This window comes from Periophthalmus magnuspinnatus, chromosome 17 (genome assembly GCF_009829125.3).
Source record: "Periophthalmus magnuspinnatus isolate fPerMag1 chromosome 17, fPerMag1.2.pri, whole genome shotgun sequence".
Lineage (NCBI taxonomy): Eukaryota > Metazoa > Chordata > Actinopteri > Gobiiformes > Gobiidae > Periophthalmus > Periophthalmus magnuspinnatus.
The window spans coordinates 4,975,744-5,001,060 of NC_047142.1; the positions used below are offsets into that span (position 1 = coordinate 4,975,744).

The following is a 25,317-nucleotide window of genomic DNA, read 5'->3' on the forward strand; positions in this document are numbered from 1 at the left end:
TCTTTCTTCACATTTTTGCCTTAAATTGACATGTACAGGAAGATTGAGTTCTCTCAGATAAACACCACCAGCACTGTAGCAACAGGCTAGAGGGCCGATGCAGTTGGAAAATAGCTTATCCATTACAGGTGGCATGTTCAGCCCTGGGTTTGACCACAAGGCTCATAGTGTGACAGGCCGTCTTTCATCATTCATACTCTCATGGCCTCAGTGCCTGGCTGAGCGACTAACCCAGGAGGAAGCCAATGAAAACTACAGTAGGTGTCAAAACAGGGGCATTCTGGTGGACTATTAGTCAGCTCTACAAGGTGTCATGGCCTCTGCATCTGGAGGTTGCAATTGGTGCCAAATTCGAGTTTTGAAGGACAGGAAATCATTTTTCATTCACTGGATGACAATAGATGACAAAATCATCAATATCAATTGTGTTAATCTAAAAGTTACACTGTTGAACCATCAGGAGTCTACAGAGATTAGCACACACTTGGCTCTCAAAAATGAGTTTGGGAATGTACTCTTTAAAACTGTGTTAGAAGTACTAAATGAAAATGAAAGTCATTTGTCTTGGTATGTTTATCTCCCTGTGGCTAACTGTCCATATTCAACGTCTCAAATAGACAACAAAAAAAATCCATACTCTTAAATCCAAAATGTATTTTTTATACAGATTGATATCAGTCTGGTTCCCTCATCCTCTGTTGCATCCATAACCCGGTCAAATGTGATCACGCAGTCACATTCATTTTTTTTCCCAGTGACACATGTGAAATGAAGGAGCTCAATCGTCACCTACGATTTACAAATAAAATGTATCTCACCTCAGATTAACAGAGTTTGGTGGTTTGCCCATTGATTCTGCAGAAATCCAGAATGTTTTTCAGCCTCCTGTGATATTTTTGTCCTCGATTTGTCCTCCTGTCAATCACGCCTATTTAAAAACCTGGGAGATTCACTGGTGATCAGACTCACATCTTCGTAAAGTATTGAAGAGGTGTGTATTCTGGATCCTAAGCAACCAGACACCCACAACTAATAAAAGACAAATAGCCTAGTATTAAGAAAGGAATGAAGGATAGAGAAAAACATAGTCATAGAATGTAGCACATATGAACTTCATTAGCATATTGACAAAACCTGTATAATCCATGTGTGTACCTCCAATGACACTGACACATCTGACACAGTTTGTATGTTTAAGTCGGGCCACTATAGATTCACGGTTACACATCACCTCTCACATTCCCATTCGTCACTGTTCTAGCATACACCCTTTAAAGCAGAGTGTGATGGACAGAGCTCAGAGCACAGTTCTGTCCCAGAGGACCAGGAGGTGCTACAGTATATCCTGAAAACATGATTCCTCCGACCTGCAGCCATGACATCTGCTACTGTTTAAAGACCTGTGGGCGACTGTGCTGAATGAAAAGCAACTGTCGAATGGGCTTTTATCACAGCCAGAATATTGAATGGCTAGACGTTGGAGATATTTCTTTTCTTTTGAAAAAAAAACATGTATAGACATTTATACACTCACCTAAAGGATTATTAGGAACACCTGTTCAATTTCTCCTTAATGCAATTATCTAATCAACCAATCACATGGCAGTTGCTTCAATGCATTTAGTGGTGTGGTCCTGGTGAAGACAATCTCCTGAACTCCAAACTGAATGTCAGAATGGGAAAGAAAGGTGATTTAAGCAATTTTGAGTGTGGCATGGTTGTTGGTGCCAGGCGGGCCAGTCTGAGTATTTCACAATCTGCTCAGTTACTGGGATTTTCACGCACAACCATTTCTAGGGTTTACAAAGAATGGTGTGAAAAGGGAAAAACATCCAGTATGCGGCAGTCCTGTGGGCGAAAATGCCTTGTTGATGCTAGAGGTCAGAGGAGAATGGGTCGAGTGATTCAAACTGATAGAAGAGCAACGTTGACTGAAATAACCACTCGTTACAACCGAGGAATGCAGCAAAGCATTTGTGAAGCCACAACACGCACAACCTTGAGGCGGATGGGCTACAACAGCAGAAGACCCCACCGGGTACCACTCATCTCCACTACAAATAGGAAAAAGAGGCTACAATTTGCACAAGCTCACCAAAATTGGACAGTTGAAGACTGGAAAAATGTTGCCTGGTCTGATGAGTCTCGATTTCTGTTGAGACATTCAAATGGTAGAGTCAGAATTTGGCGTAAACAGAATGAGAACATGGATCCATCATGCCTTGTTACCACTGTGCAGGCTGGTGGTGGTGGTGTAATGGTGTGGGGGATGTTTTCTTGGCACACTTTAGGTCCCTTAGTGCCAATTGGGCATCGTTTAAATGCCACAGGCTACCTGAACATTGTTTCTGATCATGTCCATCCCTTCATGACCACCATGTACCCATCCTCTGATGGCTACTTCCAGCAGGATAATGCACCATGTCATAAAGCTCGAATCATTTCAAATTGGTTTCTTGAACATGACAATGAGTTCACTGTACTACAATGGCCCCCACAGTCACCAGATCTCAACCCGATAGAGCATCTTTGGGATGTGGTGGAACGGGAGCTTCGTGCCCTGGATGTGCATCCCACAAATCTCCATCAACTGCAAGATGCTCCTATCAATATGGGCCAACATTTCTAAAGAATGCTTTCAGCACCTTTTTGAATCAATGCCACGTAGAATTAAGGCAGTTCTGAAGGCGAAAGGGGGTCAAACACCGTATTAGTATGGTGTTCCTAATAATCCTTCAGGTGAGTGTAGTTATCAGCTGGATTTTAGAATTATTCCAAAATGTTGATATTATTGCTTGCACACTTCAATAATACAGCACAAAGACTTAGCTATTACCTTGTTGGATCGTCACATGAACAAAACAATCCTGCGTGTATAGTGATTTTGCATATTTGTAAGGCACGCTACGAACAGTTTAAGCCAGATGCCCTTTCTGCTCATTCTTGAAATTAAACATATTTTGATAGATTTATTGTAATAGATTCTTTTTTCGGACCACGGTTTTATTTGTTTTCATATATGACCATTTTGACTGCTCACTGGTGGTCTTCTTCAGTGTATTGTTTAGATGTGTCTGGTCAGCTGATTTAAACAGGTTTTGGCACTGACTTTCTAATGGTGAAGGCAGGACAAAAGCGCCATCTGCAGTCCAACTTCTTCAGGACAGTATCCCAGATGTATGAGACTAAAAAGCCACCCTCATCCTGGCTTATAGTCTCTTTTACGCTCACACACCTAGAATACTGACAGCTGATTTAAAAAGGTTTTGGCGCTGTATTTCTACCAGTGAAGGCAGAACGACAGCGCCATTTGCAGTCCGACTTCTTCAGGACAGCATCCCAGGTGTGTGACAGCAAAAAAGCCCCCTTGTCCCGGTTTATAGTCCCTTTTTACTCTCACACACCTGGGATACTGTCCTGAAGATGCTGGGACTGCAGATAGTGCTGTCATCCTGCCTGCACCAAAACCAAATTTAAATCAACTGACCGGGCACATCACAACATCACGTAAGCGCTCTGAGGAAGTGAGGAAGCGAAACTGCCAGGTATGACAATAAACTAAACCTTAGTCTGAAAAAAGAATCTATTAAAATAAATTAACAGAAGGCCAGATAAACCTCAGTGGAATATTCTGATAAAGTTGAAATTACAAAGCAAATGACAAAAAAAAATTCATATGACAGTGTACTCTGTTAGTCCCAAATCCCCAAAAAGGAGAGAGTTAGAGTTGTATCAGATGTACAAAGCTCTGCCAAAACAATAGTCCACACTGCACCATGAGTCAGTTGATTAGTTATTAGGGAAACTGAGGAAAAATGAGAAGTAAGTGTGAAGCAAAAACCCAGCAACAAATACTAGTAAATTTATAAAAGCATCCTATAGCTCCCTTGGGTGGTCTAATCCCTGCCTGAGTATTACACAGCCGTCCTGAGGCGAGCAGCTTGTTCGTTGGAGATAATAGGTGAGTGCTCCTTTCTCTCGCGGTGGTGCCAGTCATCGTAAGAACAGCGCTGCCCTCGGTGTCAAACCAAGCTCACAAGTATCCTCTTCAATCACCTCTAAGCCGCCTCACACAACACCTAAAATGGAGGATTGTGGCCAGTGGAGTGGGGACAAGTCACTGTCTGTCTGGGCTAGATTAGCTGCCACACAGGAGAGATTAGCAATGACGTGAGCTTCAGAGGACCTGATTGACATTAAGAGATGAGAGGCAGGTGCGGCTTGAAAATACTTTGCTAGTACAGGTAAAGCATAAGTGATTGTCATTATATGTAGATTTAGAATAAGCTCCAGATATTTCTCACAGGACCATTTTGCCCAGAACTATAGAACTCCAGTATAAGATCCAGAGTTGGGTGTATTAGATATATAAATATTTCAATTTCTTTCATATAAGGAAATACTTTTTTTTTTTTTTTAATGAGGAACACATCTGCATTGCCATTTTCATATTTCATATACACTGCCTGGCCAAAAAAAGTCACCACCTGGATTTAACTAAGCAAATAGGTACGAGCCTCCTCCAGTTGGTCGAGGTTCAGCAACAGTCTGTGTTCAAAGAATGAGGTCAGCTGACACCTGAATATACTGAATGACCAGGTTATTCCATCAATGGATTTTTTCTTCCCTGATGGCACGGGCATATTCCAAGATGACAATGCCAGTATTCATCAAATTGTGACAGAGTGGTTCAGGAGCATGAGACATCATTTTCACACATGGATTGTCCACCACAGAGTAAAGACCTTAACCCCATTGAGAATCTTTGGGATGTGCTGGAGAAGGCTTTGTGCAGCGGTCAGACTCGACCATCATTAATGCAACATCTTGGTGGAAAATGAATGCAACACTGGATTGAAATAAATTTTGTGACATTGCAGAAGCGAAATCGAAACAATGCCACAGCGAAACTACAAGCTTTAGTAAATGCTCACACAAAAGACTATAGCCTATAAATTACTTCCAGTTGTTCAGAATCTCTTGCTAAATGCACAACAGAGCCTTAATTGGTTTCCAAAAAGTAAGCCCCAGCACATGACGACTTGTGGTGATCTGAAGAGGTCATTAGAAGAAAGAACAGAGCTGAACTGAGAAGAACAATCTTAAGGAACAAAAATCTGATCTGCCGTTGTACGCTATTTGTCAAACTAATGTTAAGAGCAGCTGTGAAAGTTATCAGCAAATACCTTCTGGCCTCCCAAAGCAGGGTAAGACCAAAAACCAACACCACCAGACAAGAATCCACCCCAGACCTCAGGCAAGTCATCAGGGAGCATCAGGTCGCCATTACACTATACATATTATGTTCCCACTTACCACAACCATCCACTCAGCAATATCGGGCTCTGAATTCCTATCTTCAATCATTCAACCATAATTGTATAGCGTTTATCGAGAAACTATGACGTGATCGACTGGGGAGAAGGTAAAACCAGGTACAGTTTGTGTTTTCCATATTAACCTGTGGCCTGAAGAATTATAGAGGGTTTAATAGAGGATAAAAGCATTACAGATTACTTATGCTATTTCTTGGATGACTTTTTAGATGCTTTTTATTCATTCAAAGCGTCATGCGATAAAGGTATATATGTATACAGTATATTCTGGGTATACTGACCTGTAACCCCAGTTGTTGTAGAGGCTTTTCCCTCATTGGCTTCTTTCACAGCGCTCACGGAAATAAAATACTCAGTTCCTGGATAAAGACCTGGAGAGTAAAATAAGTAGATAAATGATAGAAAATCATCATAAATCAGAAAATAGTCTGTACTGTTGTAGAATTGTAGTAACCTGAGAGCTAAAAAGAAGGCTGGGGGTCTAATGCAGAAGTTTATTTACACACAGTACAGGACCCAGCACCGGGAAACATTAATTGCAATAGTGTCCATTCCAGTATAGTCCTGTCCTGTCTGGTCTCAGTCTAGTCTCCATCTGGCTATACTTTATATATGTATATTATAGGATTACATATGAATTCAGTATAGATGAAGATGTAGCATAAATTCAAACAGTATTTCCTGACCTGTGCCTTCCTGTACCAAGCCATTATAGATCTCCCATTCATCATTCTGCAACTTTCCTCCTCCTCTGCAGGACCATCAGCCAACTCAGCCTCTCCATCTTCTCTTCTCACCTTCACCAGTGCCCTTGTTTGCCTCGTAGATTTTCACTCACCCACAATGGTGTGTTTGGTGCGGGCTTCCTGACTGCGCTGCACGTCCTGCTCCTCCTTCTTCCCTGACGGGTTTGTGTGCGTAACCCTGAAGGAATCCACTGGGGCCAAGGGGTTCTGCCAGTCCACTTCTATCGTGACATCGGTCTGACCAACAACTTGCAGGTCATCAATGGCGGAAACTTCTACAAGAAAGAAAGGAAAACAAGGAACAAATTTCCAAGTGTTAACATCAGTTTCTTTATCTAAAAGAAGCACTGAGCAGAGGTGAAGCGGCTCTTTGAAGGTTACAACTATGCAAGATGGGGCCCTCATGCTGTGTGTGCCAGATGACAGTTTCTTCTGGCGGTAAAAGAATGTTCCACTGAAACACCATTGCCTGTCTTCATGTATTTTGGTTGTTTGTGTTAGTATATCGTGCCCTGCATTTTAGAATCTTTTAATCTAGTTACCTAACATCTGCCTTTCACCACATCTAAGGCCAGGACTGCACTTAATTAACAACATTTTAAAGCCATTTCCTTGTAATTTAACCAGTATGCTATAAAACGTAATGATGTACTGAACTCAAGTTTGTTCTTTACATCTACTCCCACTTTACTTACATCACTGGAACTCTTTGTAACTATAGACTTTAACTTGTTCTACTATTCTATTCATTTAAGAGGGGGGAATAATTGTCAAATCTGAATGTAAATGTCAAGGAAAGATAGAGGTTTTGTGTTTTATCCACTGTGTATACCCCTCGGGAGAACCTTTCATGCATAAATCTCACTTAGACATCACAGCATAACCTTATTGTTATCTAAGAAACTGCTTTTCGAACGTGTTAAAGCTTGCTATATACATCCCACCCACTGAGTTCATGGTAACTGAACCAAAGTACTGCTATTCAGTTCTTAGTCATAAAGTATTGTTAAGTTTAAGTGCAAACTTAACTTGCTCCATTAACACCATATTTGGCCATATATTCCTTTAGGCATGAATATTACAACTCTATACAAACCAGTTGTGGCTGTTATCTTGTCTGGTTCACTCTGGATTTCTCTGATGACAGCATAGACCTGGACTATGTAGGTGACCCCAGGAGTTAGACCTGTGATGAGGTACGAGTTCTCAGTGTTGGGAACTTGAACCTACAAAAAGACACAGTGGGTTAGAAAAATAAAACTCTAGCTGAATTAAATACAAATATGAACTTGCCTTTTGGAGAGCCCCCTCGTCGTCTTTGGGGTGGTGTGTCAGGATGTAGTGTTCTGCTCCTTTAACGTGTTCCCATTCCACCAGCAGAGACACATCAGTCACCGTGACCAGACGTAAACCTTGTGGAGTCATCACTGACAAGACACAACACAAACAACAGGTTATGTAATAGTCATCTGAAACTGAATTCTCTAGTCCATATTTAAGAAATGTGTGAATTGAACTTAGTGTAACTCAACTCAGTTCATTCATTTTCATCCCACATCTAACACCTATTTTATATTATATTGAGGTAATGAGACTTTTTGGGTTCAGGAAATGTATATGAATAGCTTTCTTTTATATCTCTTTGTTATAATAAAATGGTAAAATGTGAGAAAGAATCAGAATGAATAGACAAAAGAAGCATTAACTCCTGAACTAATTTTGTGTTTCAAGTCGTCAAGTTCAAGTTTTATATATGTGTAATCCCCCAGTTGATCAGGTATGATCCATAGCAAAAAATTCTATTCTGTCAACTGGACTAAAGTTTAGTGTGAAGGAGGGTCTCTGCTCATCCAAGTGGCTTCTTCAGTTCTGGTCAGATTACTAGTCGACACTGGCTTATATCTACACTGAAACTAACACCGTTTCTGTTTGTTAGCTATATATATTGAGCTTTACTTAGTGTAAACTGTGCCTGAGTCATATTTTGCATAATAGTTCAGGCCCCTAGGTGTGAGAGCTCCCATTAGGGGACTGAACAATTATGCAAAATATGACTCAGACACAGTCCACCAGCAATCTGACCAGAACTGAAAAAGCCACTTGGATGAGCAGTAAAACATCTTCAAACATTTGTACAGCTGACCGAATAGAATTTTTCTTTTGCTGTACAGTTTTATACTATTTTTTATTTCTTTTTCATCTGCTTTTGACATAACCGGCACTTACTGTAAAAGAGAGACATTTACAGTTTGCCATTATAGTTTAAGTTTGATTCGATAAGTGACAGAAATTGCTGCTTGGATGGTAGTAAAAACAATTTGGTGTAAGAAAAACAGTGTATTAGACCGTGTAATATTCACTCCAGTAGCAATCTAAACAGAAAAAAGCTGTTCTGCGGTCACCTTTTCGACATTAACAGTAACAACTTCTAACTGAGAAGATGGAAAAACATAGCTAGGGTATATAGTCTAACTGGTGTAGAGTAACGCAACATCAGCCAGACCAGCTCACAAACAACCAGAGCACTTTGTGGCCATGATGAGATGCCGCTGCTAGATTTAAGGTTAAGCACGGGTTTCCAGGGAACACGAGTAACACACATTATAGAGGAGGACCTGGGAAGGTATTCACATCAGCTCTAAATGTTATATCCACAAGGTCCAACCAGGAAGCCCACTGTTTTTTTCTCTCTCGGAGCAACTCGGGCAGTTTTCCATCCACCAAACGCTAATATCCCCCTGATGCTACTGCAGACACGAGCATCAACAAGCTCTTCTCGTCAGGCGTCTCAGTGAGGAGTGGTGGTGAATAAATTAATACATAAAAAGGACTGAGTCTCTAAATGGAAATAACTGTTTGGGGAAGAAACGCTAAATAAATAGTTGTTAAGAGGAAATGAAAATTATAATAATTATTCCGGTAATGTGAATTTGAAATTAGAGGAGGAAAATCCAGTGAGGTAATCCTGAACGACAAGGTAAAAGATACATAAATAAATGTATTTTTTAATAAGAAAGTGTAAAGGTCCTATACTGTGCAAAATTGACTCTGGTGAACTTTAAGCCATGGTATAATGCCATGTTATAATGCAGTTAAATATGAAACTTAATCAAGCTATTTACATATTTTTAGTTTCATATATTTTTAACTGAACCCAGCCTAGCCTTAGGTTTAAACCAACTTAAAGGATATATTGTACTATATGAGTATTTAACATAAAAGGTCATGTGTGAGGCTAGAATAATACCCACAAATCCTCTACATCTGCCTCATGTTAATATTCCATGTCCAAAGCTACTGTGACCACTTTTAATGACCAACCTGTGTTTGATCAGCTTCTTTTTCAATATGAGCCACGTTTCCTTTATGACTTTGGTATTTTCAGTAGGGTTTCTTGGCCCACATGCCATCTGCCTTTAATGTCAGGACTTATTAAGTACGCTGGAATACCGAATATCAAAACACATACATTTTTTTCCTCGCATTGTCACCTGCGGAGAGGATTGACGTCTATCATAAAATAAATATGTCGGTGAATGTTTTGCTTCGCTACTCATCTCTACCAGCTGCTTATTACAGTTATTATTATTACAAGCTAAAATCAACACAATGTATGTTTTTTATATCCTCCTACCTTCTCTTGTCCTCCCCTTGACACGTTGCCTATATTGACATTGGCAAGAGTTCAGTAGCACCTACACACTGAGCAATTTGAAGCCACGAGTGGTTTCATAAGCAACCTACAAAGCTCCAAACCTACATAATATAACTTTTAATACAAAATCTTTTGGATGTCCTTGGTTGAATATGAACTTTGACCTTAGGAAAATGTTGAATGTTGAGCTAAAGTTGAGCATACACAACTGTCGCAATCTCTCAGTGAACTGAGCCAAATAAAGTGCAGTGCCTGGCAGCTGCTCCTCACCTTTCTGCTTGTCTGACCCCAAATTGCTGGAAAATGTGATTTTTGCAGCGCTCCCGGTGCAGGTACAGTTATAGATGCACAGTGAAAGCACTGTTTAAAAGCAATGGATGTGTCTTCGATGTGACATACAGAGGTCTTGGAGATGATTTGTCCAAAAGCCTGGTTATGTCTTAGTAAGGTATATAGGGTCGTAAGGCTATCTGCTCAAAGGGCAGTTACATCAAAGCTAAACCCAGTTACAGAAAAGATGAAGCACTCAAGCCATTATTTTGAAGGCTTGGACCTGTGTTTACCTTTCCTTACACGCTCACAGAAAACTTTTGACTTCATACAGACTTTTCAACAGATGACATTTATAACTTTGAGCACTTTTGGGTGCTTTTTCAAAGTTAATGTTTTCATGGATTTATAAGGGATAAATAATTTACAAAGAGATTATGTTGATCCCAAAAAAAAGTAGTATTGTAATGATCTGATATTTTGTGTTTAGTTCAGAGTTGACACCTTTTGTTGTTCTTGTATCTGCTTTTGTATGTGACACTATCCTATGCCGAAAGGTTGTATTCGTCTGTTACTGGTCTGTTTTGGAGACTGGCTCGAAACTGCTGTTGTTTTGTTCTTGTTTTGTCATAGGTTATGACCTAGAGTAGCCTTTGAGTTTTGAAAATAAACAACCAGAAGAAATATGGCGTGTTTCCTTACACCAGAACACTAAAATATTATTCTGGCATTAAAACATATAGACAAAGTTTATATTTTTGTTACACATTGAAAGGGAGTTCATTTGCAGTAACAACTGGTGACATAAAATCAAACTACTTCACTAAAAGCTAATTTAATAATAACTTCAGTAGCCAATATAAATGTCATCTTGGAACTACAAAGATGACAGTGTAAGTGGCCATTTTAGAGAGTGGTCGTCCTGACAATACCAAGCTGTTACAACCCCCGTGTGAGCTCTAAATGTTGGACTGCAAAAAGTGAACTGCAGGTCATCGGATACCAGAGGCATCAAGGTGACTGGGCCATCTGGGAAGGTACTGCATTTACAGGACCCAAAGCTTGTTTTAAAAGGACCGTTTTTAAGTAGAATTAAGTGAATAACTCTACTTAGTTGCTGTTCACAGAGGCAACTGTATTAAAAAGGCTTCAAGTCATAGCACTAAGTCCCGTGAGAAGAACAAAGCACAGTGCAAATAGGAGCAAGATTTGTTCAGGTAAAATTATATTGTTTTTCTTATAACAACAAACTGCCATATGCAATATACAATACAGCAGACTGTACCAAGGATTTTTCTGCCACCTTTTATTAAGTCCCTTGAATCATATCATCAATATAAGGCGTACTCTTTTGGGAACCCACTTTGTGTTTGGAATTGATAAAAGTTTAAACTCCTAACCTTTTGAATTATTTCTCAACAGTGATTCATACATACAAGATGTGGACAATACAATAAGATCAACACCTTTCAATCCAATTTTGTTATAATTTTATAATATGAACAACAACAACTTACCAAGAGAGCAGTCATCCCCAAAGAAGCCTTCATCACAGACGCACTTCCCATCCACACACTTGCCGTTGCCGATGCAGTCGTTGGGGCACCTCTGGACGCTGCAGTCTTCTCCAGTGAAGTGGGGGAAGCACACGCACTTGCCGTCCACACACTGGCCCTTATCGTTACAGTTGTCGGGGCAGGCGGCCTGGCTACAGTCATGGCCGGTGTAGCCCTGGAGACAAACGCACTTTCCATCCACGCAGCGCCCGTTGTCGTTACAGTCGTCAGGGCAGGTGGAGACGGAGCAGTCGGGCCCCTCCCAGCCTGGGTCACACTGGCAGCTGCAGGACTCGTGCTGGTATGTCCCGTGCCCGCTGCAGCTTGTGTCCACACCTTGAGGACCAGCGCAGTAAAGAAGAGATTATTGGTAAGGTGTAAGGTCAATGTTTAAAGGGTAGAGGGTGTACCTAAAAATTTAACTAAATTCTAAACTTCCATAACAGCTAAAATTAAATAGCCTGATTTTTATTCTTTTTCCTATTCAGTGGTTAGTAAAGTCCTAGCCAGCTGAATTATCATTTGGTACAATATCCTTAAGTCACCCTGTTTTACCAGTTAAGTCTACGAACTCTATCGCAGCAGCAAAAGCACCAGTCACTTCATTCTCTCCATTTCTCTTTTACCAGACCAGTGTCTAAGTCTTGCTGCCAGTGGGGGCGAGAGATTTTAATTGCACTTTACTCTTTTTTCATCTGTGTTAAGTCTCTCCTATAGTTTTTGGTTTTAGACATTTCAATTTTGTTTTTAAGAATCGCTTGTAATTGTTGAAGTTTTGAGGATAACATAGGATCGGTAACTTTGCTAAAGGGTCGTAATAACATCCAAAAAATAATAGTTTGAAAGCATTTATAAGCCACTGCACCTGTAGCTTTTCCACAGCAGCCCTGATCACACTGGGTCTTGAGATAGTTGACCTCCTCTTCCAGCCCGTTGACCCTGTACAGCAGTGATTTGAAGCTCTCAGACTCCTCGCAGTCGCACTTGGGTGTCTGCAGCTTGATGTTATGTCTAAAGATTATATCATTCTCTCCAGTTGTTGTTGTCCCTGATTGAAGATCTACAACACAATGCCAAGGTATTAGTGTAATGCTACTTTTCACAATGTGTCTTTATATGCCTCTTAATGACCTGTTTTATCGTCTGTGGAGAGGGGCTCGAGTTTACAAGAGGACCCTGTGGCTGGGATGTCAATTTTATAGACATGGCTGAAAGTGACTCCTTGCTCTGGAGCAGGGGCCCCTGAGTGCTCATCCCCAAAACCACATCCTGACAGGGTGCAGAGCAGGATCAACCAACACCGGGCCCTCCACAAGAGTCTGGTGGTCATGGCTAAAGGACACAACAAAGAGGTTATAATATAGACAATAAAAGACAATACACAGTTAACTTTATGAATGAAAACTGCTCAGTGTAACACAGTTTGACCTTGAGCACTACTCACATATAGTCAGTACAATTTAACACAAACTGCCTTACTCTTCTTAACTATCTGCCTTTCATGGCTAATGAAAAATGCTCTGTAGGAACAGGTGATCCCTTACAAGAGTCTAGATTTTTATCATCTCAGATTGGCACTATGGAGGTCAACAGTGACCACCCACCCCCAGTTCTGAAACTACATTTTTCATTCATTTTTCCCATAGACTTTCTGGAAAAAAATAAAAATAAATAAAGTTTGAAAGCTTGCTCAGATTTAATGAGCTGTGTGATATCCAATGGCCACAAGAACTATAATTTTATTTAAAATCTGTTTTTGAAACATCTGTTCATAAACCACTAGGTTATTAAACCATTTTGCTGAATCTTGGTTTTAAATTTGCTTTTTGGGCTTAAAGCGACCACAGTATAAATATTAGTTACCACGCAGCTGGTTAGACTCCGTAATGCCTTGACTCTTAAATGAACGGAAAATTTACTTCCGGAACCGGAGCAGGCGGTCACTACTGAGCCATAGAAAGAAATTTCTCGAACTGTAGCATAGTGTAGGAAAAAAACCCACACTACCAAGAGAGTTTCCACTGTAATGTTGTGTCCTTATGCAAGACTCGTGGTCAGTGTTGTGCAGATTGGGAGCCATGTGACTGTTGATCAGCCCCAAGGCAGCTGTGACCACAGCAGGACCTTACCACCACCAAGTGTGGAGAGATGATGAACAAGGGCCCTGTGAAGTTTGGCAAATACGAAGTGCATCCTTTGGGTTTAAAACAGGTTAAAGATTAAGTGCTATCCATATTGGTGGAGATGCTTATGTGGTAGAGACTGGTGCCAAAACATCACCAAGGTGTGGGCAGAAGTGAGTCATAGAACATCGTCTTAACATCGTGGCTTATAATTAGCACAGCAACCAGGGGATAATGATGTCATGTGAACTTTTACTTCAGCCACAGCTTTCCTTGAAACCAAATGACATACTCAAACCACACTGTTTCTAACTTCTAAGCACATTTCCTCTTAAATGCTGTCTTCTACCGTAAAAAGTTTAAACAGAAGCCAGCAGAACCAGCTTCTAGTGAGCAGCTCCTGTGTGGTCTATGGGAAGACAAAGGGTCTAACAGAGCGGAGTGTGGACGGCCTGCTGTGATGCTTGACAACTGGAAACTCCACAGCTATAAAACATATGTACAATAAATGCGCACGCAGCAAAACGTACAACAAAAGTGGACTAGAGCTGTAAGAGAAGACAGCTGAGAATGGCTCCACACAGGAATTTATTAGCATATAGTAAAGGCGTCCATGTGTGAATCTACATTACAACCTGCTGTTTCGGAACAAAGTATATTACAAGCAATGCTAATGATGTTTAAATTCTTGACTAAAAGATTCCATTCACTGATTTTGTTCATACAAAGATTTATATCAAAGCAAAAATCAGGCATCTTTTGATTCTGAATGAAATATCACTGCGTTTGTGGTGCATTACTCCCAACCATAAACTATATTAAGACGTGAACTAAGGGAGTGACATCACCCAGAGCATTCAGCTCCAGCCAGATGAAGTTAGCAGTTACAGAAGCAAATCTGGAGCCGAGTTTGATGTTTTGGAAGTATCATAGCAACCAAAGAGCCAATCAGAAGCGAGGCTGTTGAAGATAATGTGTTACTCCCAACACTGCTCAGCAAGTTCTGCCTTTTGGAAAAAAAATCACCAAACAGCTAGACCACTGCAGAATGAAGCAATTGTGTTGGAACTAAGCTAACAGCTAACAATGGTGACATTTAAATTGTGTAACTGTATACATTATTAATGTGAAATAATCTGAATGAGTCTGGTAAATATATATTTACTTTAAAAACATTGAGGAGCTTCACTTATTATCACATGATGAAGCAGGGAATTATATATAAGGAAACTAAGAGAAACTAAGCACAATGTACATATTTTTGCTGAGGGAAAACATTATAACATGGTTAAAAGCTAAAGATGAGCCAGTAAATCATAATATATGGTGCTTTCACAATCACCACATCAAAATGGGCACTAAACCAGGACTAAACCAAGACTAAACCAGGACTAAACCAGGACTAAATCAGGTCTAAACCAGGTCTAAACCAGGTCTAAACCAGGTCTAAACCAGGACAACAGCAGCCTCAAATCCAATGCACTCATGAGGACTCAAACCGTGTGAGTGAGCATGAATACACCCACAGAATACCTTTATTTGGGCCCTATCTTCAAGGTGATAGATTTAACTAACCCTGAAGTGACACTTTATGACAAAACAAAATAGCAAAAGAAAAATTCCATTCAGTCAACTGGACAAAAGAGACATTTTGCAGCTTCTTCTCTCTAAAACTTTTGTCCAGTTGACAGAATAGAATTTTTTTTGGCTATGGATTATACCTGGACGACTGAGGGATTACACAGACGACAAAACTAAATGAAATACAGGCATACTATTACTCCCCAAAGTGCATCAAAAAGTGAAGAAGATGGAGATCGCAGGACAACATGAAATACAAACCAGACACCAAAAACCCAACAGACGCAGAGCAGTAATCAGAACATTAACATATCAACAGGTAGCCTCTAAATCTGCCAATCCTTCAGGCACCATAACAATAATATTATCAAAATAACAGGGGTTGGAAAACTGCTTTTCTAGAATGTAGATGAAAGATTTGCTGCCAGTTGGGTGAATAACTTGTGTTTATAAATGATTGCGTCTGATGGTGTAAAATTACACGATTTAAATAGTTGAAACCCAGAAATGCATGACATTGCCTGCAGATGACTGGTCTTTGAGGTTAGCAAACCCTTAACAAGAAGTCCAAGCTCTGAGATCACTAGCAACAATTTAATTTAATGCAATGAGAGCTACTGTGCTTAATATATGGTTTTATGAGTGGCCAAAAGTTATGATTCAGAGATGACGTAAAACATAAAAAATGAACATACGTGTCTTGTTGGACTGAAGAAAGATGGAGTCTGGTATATGGGTGACAGATGACATGAATGCCCCATTAACAGTGGTGAATGGTGCCCACCACTAGCACACAGAGATGCTTAACAAGCATGTTTATAGCACTCTGTCAAGGATTTTATTCAACACTTGCTGTTTTGAGAAGCAATTCCGTATTTCTCTTGGAGGAGGTCGGCCATGAGTTTCCAGGCATATCGGGAATGCTGCTGCTACCGTCCCAGCATGGGATAGGCCAGACAGATGGTGGGATTAATGGACAGAGGAAATGGGCTATGGAGGGGAACGTGAAGTGCAGCACAGCGGGAAAATGTATGGATAATAACATGTGAGGAGACCAGGATGTATGGAAAGATGAATAGTGTACAAGTGAACAAGGGAGGAATAACTCTTTAAGCACTCTCACAAAGTTATTACATCTTTAGATTAATGTAGCAGATAGGCCCAAACTATTATATACTCTAATGTGTGAGTGTAGATAACAAAGTCAGCATCATGTTAGCCTCAGTGTCAAAATAAGACCCCTAATTTTCCCCTTTATATAAATGTGCAACACTGATTAAACAAAATGGAGTAATAATAGATTGTAAAATGATTATGGTACTTTATGTGATGTGTCTGCCTATACATTTACCTAATTTATATCATATTTAGGGGTTTCTTTTGATAGTTATTATGTTATTTAGTAGCCTTTATCATAGAGAGGGGGGATTTTAGTTCTGTGGGGTATTATCTGCTAGCACATAACATATTTAGATCACAACGTTAACTTTTATTGTTTTGAAAAATGCTATATTTCCCAAAAACAATGTATTGATATGTTTTATAAGTTTCATTTTCCCTTTGCTCCTCACGTTAAGTCACTCCCCCTTCACAGCGGCATCACAACCCAATCAGTGTGCACCCCGCTGATAAAAGTACCGCACATCACACCAGGATTGTCAAGTGGTTGTGTACAGTTTTGTGTCATGCTTTTGTATATTTATGGAGAAATGTTTTGTGGGAGAATGGGTGATGTAAGCTTGTGGGTAGAGCATTAGACAGAATTTTACAGCTAACCATGAGAAGGGTTTGAATAAGGCCCGGGAGAGATCACTAGATTACTCAAACATGCATGGATGACATCTAAAACCTCTTCGGACATGTTTTTGATGATGGAACACCATTAAAAAAAAGTACATTCACAATTCAAACCATTGTAAAACCGGACACTTATTCTTGTTGGCAGATAATTCACATTTATTTTGGAGTCTACTCTGAACTGACCAAGGTATAAAGCAGGAAAACCCATCACTTCAGGATCCCCACATCCAGATATTATTTCAACATCCTATGACACGTAAGTAGAATCCAGTATGTCTATAAACACAGTTAAAAATTCCTTCTCAACAATAAGTGCTGTGTGTCGGGGCCCAGCTACGTCAATGGGCCTGTGAAATGTTTGTAGACAACCTGTAATGACTGTATTATATGTTTTAAAGGGGCAGGGGACACATTGTACCCATGTGTCCCAGCATCGCCTTTAAGGAACACTTGCTTCTTGTTTATGGGAGGAATGTAGCCACAATTAATGGGAGTTATATAGTCAGACAGCTTTCACTAGACAGCTGTGGCGGATGCATATAACTCCTTATGAAGAAGTGAACAGAAATGGCTGTGTACATAGTTGAAAGTAGCACACATAGGCAGAAGAGTTTGTCAGACAGCGTGCATCTCTCCTCTTGTCTCCAGAGAGCTATTAGGCTTCAAACAAAAGGCCGGCTGTTTTCTGCAAGTTTCAACTCAAGGCAAATCTCCGTGGACCACAGCAACAAAGTGGAAGACAGGAAGGGAAGTCAGTAAAGAAAACAAAGATGAGATATAGGAAGGCGGGTTTATGCATGGACGCAGTAGTAAATTTGCATCTCACTTGACCCTTGTTTTGCTGATGGAGAGAGCAAAGTCAGCTAACGTGAGTGGTTTGCCATGTTTTACCAGATTTGAAGGCTGGATAATAGTTTAGACATGTTTTTCTGTTTTGTTCTTCTCAGCAATTCTTAAATATCAGATTTGCACCAATTAAGCAAAACAAGAATGTATAATAGTCTGCGCTGTCATTGTAATTAGAGTTAGTTTAAAACATTGACCTCACTGCACCTTTTCACACCAAGTACTACCTCTCAAAATACATGGCTTTTCAGGTAGTTAGTGAACCAAAATTTGTCTAAATCTGAGCAAACCCAGGTGTAAACTAAGGGATAAAGTAGTGATGAACCCAGAAAAATGTTTGACCAAATAAGGACAAAAGCAGGACCAGGCCAGATTATAAGATGAGAGCTAAGAAAACATGGATTCAGCTGCTTCTGTAAAACACAAAACTGAAACTAAGTTCAGGATTACACTGGAATGGAAGGGATTTTATTATTTTTATGTTATTATTTTATCTCTGGCCATCTCAATTAGTCCATTACTACCACAATACCCCACTACTGGTTTCCTGTGGCATCATTTGAAGAAACATTTTGGCCTAAAGAAAACTGAATGAAAGAATGCAAAAGAACATGAGTCTGAAACACATCCAAAAAGTTGAAATCTTAATAAATCAATAGGCTCTTGTCATAGCGTAAGATTATAAGGGGCCTAGAGTGCAAGATCAAGAGGGAGATAGTTCGAGATAAGGCAGTGTCCACCTGACCAGAACTGAAAAAGCATCTTCACTCCTACAACGATTTACAGATTTAAACTTCATCTTTTGCTATGGATCAGACCTGGACAACTGAGGGATTACACAGACACAGCATTAATATACATATTTATTTAGCATCTAACCTATACCCAAAACTTCTCTGCCAACTTTTCAAATCACTAAATTCAAGTCACATTTCAAAAAGATTTACAGTTTTTAGGTTGTTTTTTTTTTAAATATCAGGTTCGTAAGGTTTCCATCATCTTAGTAGTCACGTTATGCAACCACAGCCACCCACCCACTCTCTCTCTCTCTGTCCCTCTCTCTCTGTCCCTTTTTCTGTCTGTCTTTCCCTCTCTCTCTCTCACCCTTCCTGTGCATGTGTGTGTGCTGTTTGGCATGGCAGTGGGCCCACATCTGCAGCTCATTTCACCGGGGCTTCTGTGGAGTCCCCTGGCCAGTACAGTAGCATTAAAGGTAAATCTAGTGGATCAGCGCTATGTGTGAATACCTGTCACCCCACAAGGCTTTCTATCAATATTTATGCGCAAATATTACACGCTAGGGTCAAAACGGTATAAAAGTCTTTCTCGGGATGCATCAATCCTAGTAGGGCGTATCAGACAGAAAAAAAAATGCTGACTTGGATATCAATTCTAGGTAAAAAGATTATTTATTGAGCGATATTATGTCATTCCTAAGGATAAATAAACAGTTACATAACACATTTGGATCTATTTTCGGGTACGCTAATTGTGCTTTAAGAACAAAAATGCTACTATATCAGTCTCCACACTGATATTAGTTTATACTGGACAAAAACACATACTTAAAGCTGAGGTATTGGAATTAGAACTGAAAAAAAAACTGGCTTGCTCAAGTCATTACTGGCATGGCATCTCATCTTTGATTTGTGGCAATAAAAGAACTGCACTTTCGCTTTCTGTAAAATGACTATACAATATGCATTTAAAAAAAACTACTACTGCAACTAATATTACTACAGAAATATTAATTCAAAAAGTTACTATAGAAATTTAAACTGATTGTGCTTGTTCTGCTACTCAGAAGTTATATCTCCACCAAGTAATACTCAAAAGTAAAAGTTTCTAGTTACTTAGCTGGCAGACTTCACATTTCCAGTAATATTTTAACAGTGCACAATGAAAACACTTCACAAATGTTCTGCGGTTTTGTGACGGCAGAACAGCGTGTGATATTGAGCCTCTCTGTTCGGCACATCATTCACACTTGACAGCCATTTCCACATTTTCGTTTCCCCCATATCAGACCCTTTCAAATAATAATAAAATCTGCTATATTCATCGACTACAATCTGAACCCGGGACTCCCACTGTTTTTTTCATTTGCCGTATAATACAAACTTACAACGGCTGCAATGGCGTGACATTTGATAAAACCCAGGTGTCAAAACTGGGACTGAGGCAGAGGTGGTGAGAGATGGAGGTTAAGAGAAGAGAAATAGGCAGGGAAACATAATATACAGAATGGATTCGAAAATAAAAATAAAGAAATACATTACAACTTGGAGAGTAACTATACAATTCTTCAACTCAGCATTGTTCTATATGATAAAAAGTCTTTTCATTAAGTCAAATATGTCTCAGAAAAGCAAAGAAATATTACTGTAGATCTATAAACATGTAATTTCAGTGCATTTTGAGGCATAATGGATCCATCAAAACTCTTCACGATTTAAATAGACGCACCACCATGTAATTGTGGCTTATTACCTCAACTATAGCCTAACTACTTCTAAACTACCACCAGGAGAAGTACCACAACACAGACCATTTCAGTACGTTTTCAATATCACGACTTCACCCTAAAAAACATCTGCACTACTATTAAATTCAAAAAATACATCAAAACAATGTAGTTAATGCCCAGAATAATTAACCATTAACGCTACAGTTTCCTTTAAAACTGTTAAAAGTATCTAAATGAAAAAACTTTTGACAATAAAAGTAGTCGTACCCTTGAGCCTTGCTTGAACTGTTAAAGGACTGGACTCCACTGGACTCCACTGGACCACCTGTTGACCTCCTCCCTGGCTGCTCTCTGTCAGACTCTGATTGCCTATGTGAGCAGGGCCGTCCCGATGCCTATGGGCCGTGGGCAGGTCGTCTGGGAGGGTCCTGTCTCCTCCCCCTGCCCCTCTGCACTCTGCAATGAAAGGAGAGGTGAGCCTGTAATGACACTTCCTTTTAGTGGACTTAAGTACTAATGTGGATTATGTACGGAAGAAGTGAGAAGAGGATTTGAATGTACACAGTGGTTTCTTTTTGCTTGTTTTAGCCAAAATGTAGAAGAACACGACAGGACTTATTAAATATCTGTGAATTAATGATGTCCTTCAGTTCTGCTTTAAAACAAACCAGATCTAATAACCAAGTACACAGGCACAGTGGGCTGGATTTCATATAAACATACAGGTTTTAATTATAGTTCATGGGATATTCAATAACACTAGGGCTGAATAATTTGGGAACAATGTCTATTTACAATTTTTTGACAAGTTTGGAGAAACTGTGTCAGTTTGTTAGGCTAAATATGAACAACAATACAAGAACCCCATGCATTCCAGAGCATGTTTGCAAAGGTCTAAACTACAGTGTTTGCAGGTACTCTACATAGTTGAAACAGAATATTTTGTTGTTTGCAAAGCATAACATATTGCCTAATTTAGGGCACAACTCTCAGCTTGCAGCCCTTCACAAAACCCTTCGTAGCCACTTTCAAAATGCGCGTTTGGTATTTTTCCATTATCAAAAAAAGGCCAAATATGTATATTTATAGTCTGCGTGTGAGTACTAAAAGCATGGCTGCAATTCTGGTAAATATGACAAGAATAGAGTAAGTATTGTGCTTGTCATCATCCTAAAAAATAACACATTTCAGATATATATTTTTTGAGTGTTTTGGATGAGTGGCACTTAAAACTAAAAGTCTTGATTCAGTTTGCACTCGTCCTTCTGAAACGCTCTCACTTACTCCTGTCAAAACACACCACTTTGGAGACTCAGCAAAGCAAGTTGTTCCCACGTCGTTCAAACGGATAAACCTCAATAAATGCATGATATTTTACCAGTCTTGTTTTGGAAAATCACTGGCTTCTCTTCAGTGAACGTGTCTTCTGTTAACATACCGTAGCATCGTCCATCTCGAAGGGCTCGTGTCAGAATGTCCGAGGGGTCAAGGTTGGCAGATAGTTTACGGCTGCTTCTGTCTAAATATATAAGTATGGTGTCACTTTTCAGGGGGATGGCAGGAGGCAGGATTGTTTAGGTGAAAATCGAGATGACACAAAAGAAGCACCCCCGTTTGACCTTTTTGTTTTGTTTACTTCATAAAAAAAACTAACTACTAACTAACTACTAACTGAGCTAATAAGAACAAAAAGATAAATGCATGTTGGGTGAACGTGTCAACCGAATTATGATTTGAAATAACGATAGTAAAAAGCTTGCAAAGTCAATGTGCCCCATGTGTACATTATCTTAGCCTTAACGTTAGAATAAATATGCCAGTGGACTTGTATTAAAGATCCTATATTAAGCTAAATTGACTCGTGAGCTTTAAACTATTTTAGAAAGATGTTATCTCATAAAAGACATACCTGGAGTAGTGGTTTGTTTCATTCACACATGTTTAAGTAATCCTGGCTGTTTACATCTCCAAAGCTTAAAATTCTCTGTTCCACCTTGTCATGTCATGAAATGGTAGTTTTTATATAAACCCTTTACCCTTTTGTCATAAAGACTGATGGAGGGACCAAAGATACAGACTCGGGGGAACAGTTCAATAGAGTTTATTTGCAGATACATGAATGTAAATGAAGGTTGACAGAGCACAGTTAGGAGCGGTGTTGTATGCATTAGTCTTGGAGCAGGTCGTGGGTCACATGGTCAAAGGCTGAGGTGTTCATACCGGACATGGAGAGCTGGGTCGGAGACAGAGGTGCAGAGTGGCTCCAAGGAGCGGGATCACGGTGGATACACGGACGAATAAACTGGAACATGACATGAAGGATGGCTTGTGGAAATACCAAGAGATGACAAGACGATCTGGCCCTGAGTGTTGAGTCCTCAGTCCTTTTATCCTCACAGGTGCAGCTTGATTGATAATGAGTTGCAGGTGTGTGTGGGAGGAGCAATCTCCACTCAGCTTCAGGCTCAAACACAGAAGGGGGGGAGGAAACAGCACAAAACACACAAAAACCCAAATCCTGACACCTTTGTTTAGAAGAGAGTGGCGATTCCAGGGTTAAAATTATGAAAATGATAGTTGTGAAGATGAATGGAGTTTAAAAACACAGTGGAGCAGTTCTTGTATTACGACGTGACATCACAAGGTGTAACAAAGTGTTTTCTGTTTGAGAGCACAGCCTAAACATGCAGAGTTTGAGTGTTAAACATGTGTGAATGAAACAAAACAACTGGACAACATTGCAACATAGATCAGAAAATAGCATATTATGAGACCTTTAAATTAAAAACAAATATTTGTTTTAAGATCTTTCTCTTTTTCTCTTTCTTTGTCTCTCTCCCTACCTCTTTCTGTCTGATTCGGACTAGTCTGCACAGAGCTAATAATAAGCTTGATTTCAGTACAATTTGTGCCCACTTATTACCATTATCACAGACAACTGAATCTGGCGCACTTTCAATTACTCTAGGGCTTATACCTACAGAAAAGATAGATAAAGAAAGTTATTTTTAATAAGAGGTGATAAAAATGTATGAAATTGAAATGTCACTGGGTCAATGCAGAAAAAAACTTATAGAAGATATACTCCTTTGATGGTATTTATGATTTTAATATTTCCCTTACTGTCTGATGATAAAATGCCTGACAGTAGCTCAGTTGGTAGCTCAGTGTTTATCCACTGATACGAAAGGTTGACAGTGCAATTCCAGCTCCCACAAATGAATGCTGTTGTTGTGTCCTTGGGTAAGACACTTAACCCCCTTCACCCCCAGTGTCTGCAGAGTCAGTGTCTGGTTTACGAATGTGTGTGTGTGAATAGGTGAGTGGTTCCTTGATGTAAATCGCTTTGAGTGCCTTGAAGGTGGAAAACATCTCTCTGTCTCGTTTGAACCATGCCCGCCTCCACTGAAAGCTGTAAGTTTAAGTCTACGTATTGCAGACGTATTGATAAAGTGCCTGGGTGATGACATTTACAGCTCTTTACAGCGCGGTGAAAACAAGTCAACCATGTTACGAGACCCTGTGTATCCCATTGCTTCTTTGTTTGAACCTCGCTATAACTAGACCAACCTGGACAATTCACAGTGGGTAGAGTTTCATAATGTTTCTGTCATGTAAATAATATTCATGACATAGGACTTAGGGAACGTGATCAAAAATACAGCATATGCCACGGTTAAGCCTCCAGCGGGTAACAGATTTGGTCAGAACCCCAGTGGGATTATTGTCTTTTATAGATAACAGTTGGAGAATCATGGCGCGTGTGGTGTGAATTTTGTTCATTTTTAAAAAATGTGAAATAGACACAGGCCTCACGGGAACCATCTTACAGAATGAGCCAATATGGTAGACTAGTGTATCTGTTGCCTGATGGATGAATAATTTCCCAACATACTACAATCACATAACAACCATAGACTGTATATATAAATGGATGTAGCTACATGTCCACAACACCGGCTAGCTGCCATGTTCCAAATAGGAAGTGAGCCGGCTGCACTGATTCACTTTCTGTTGAAAAACCGTTGCCCCTGTCTCCACAACTGCTGCTGTCAGGCTTGTCATTTTGGTCTTAAAATGTTCATATTAATCTGCGCTACATGATTCTTGCATTTTTATTTGGCAATTTTGTCCGTAAATCAAGCTCTGAACATTAATAACAGGCCAAAGAGGCTCATTCTTTCCTCAAGGTCACTCTCGCTAGCGTTAGCAACAGGTTTAATTGAGCACTGACCCCTGCTAAACCAGAGGTGCGGGTTGTCAGAATTACAAATATCGAACTGGGCTCCATATTCGCCCGTATAACTGTGTCGATGAGCTTCATTTGGCTGGAGCCGGTGACGTCACATTCCCTTAGTTCTACTTCTTTTTACAGTCTATGATAACAACACACAAAAAACAACATTATGAGATACACCAAACGTAACAAATTTAACGACGGTATAAATAAACTCAAACAAACTGCCCTATTTCAGGTTTGCACTTCACACTGTACCCTGGAGTTGTACATATTTCTTCACAATTAGGAATCCTGCCAGCAACGGTAAAAGAGTGACTGACGCGTCCCTACGGTATAGTTAAAATTTCACTTCTACTTCACCCTAAAGCAAAAAACAAATTTATTGTAGTCTTTCTCACACGAGCTACAACTCTTTCTTATTATCTTGTTTTTACACGCAGCCAAGATAAATACTCTCTCTCCCAGGGCTCATATATTTCTAGTTAAAACAACCATGAAATGTCAGCAAAGTGTGCTACTCTCTTACATTTAAACACATGATGATAAGGCCTTAGCCAGAAGCATGCAACTTCTACTGCATGTGTTATTGTTAATTTGAGTAATGAGCGATTTCATAGAACTACCTTTACTTCCAGTATCACACTCTGCGATGCTAGTGCTATAGATACTACTTCTTGCTGTACTAATACTGCTGTCT

General features: G+C 39.8%; 1 protein-coding gene across 2 annotated transcripts in view; it reads right to left on the reverse strand.

Annotated features, from left to right (window-relative positions):
* Positions 1-25,317, reverse strand: part of tnn (tenascin N) — a 41,890-nt gene that overhangs the window by 10,896 nt on the left and 5,677 nt on the right. For both annotated transcript variants that reach the window (XM_033983131.2, XM_055228575.1), the window contains exons 2-9: positions 20,648-20,836; positions 12,695-12,895; positions 12,429-12,623; positions 11,525-11,899; positions 7,376-7,509; positions 7,179-7,308; positions 6,175-6,357; positions 5,618-5,707 (exon numbers count right to left, since the gene is read on the reverse strand). In XM_033983131.2, coding sequence (XP_033839022.2) covers positions 5,618-5,707; positions 6,175-6,357; positions 7,179-7,308; positions 7,376-7,509; positions 11,525-11,899; positions 12,429-12,623; positions 12,695-12,895; positions 20,648-20,836 — 1,497 coding nt within the window. The remainder of the gene's footprint in view (positions 1-5,617; positions 5,708-6,174; positions 6,358-7,178; positions 7,309-7,375; positions 7,510-11,524; positions 11,900-12,428; positions 12,624-12,694; positions 12,896-20,647; positions 20,837-25,317) is intronic.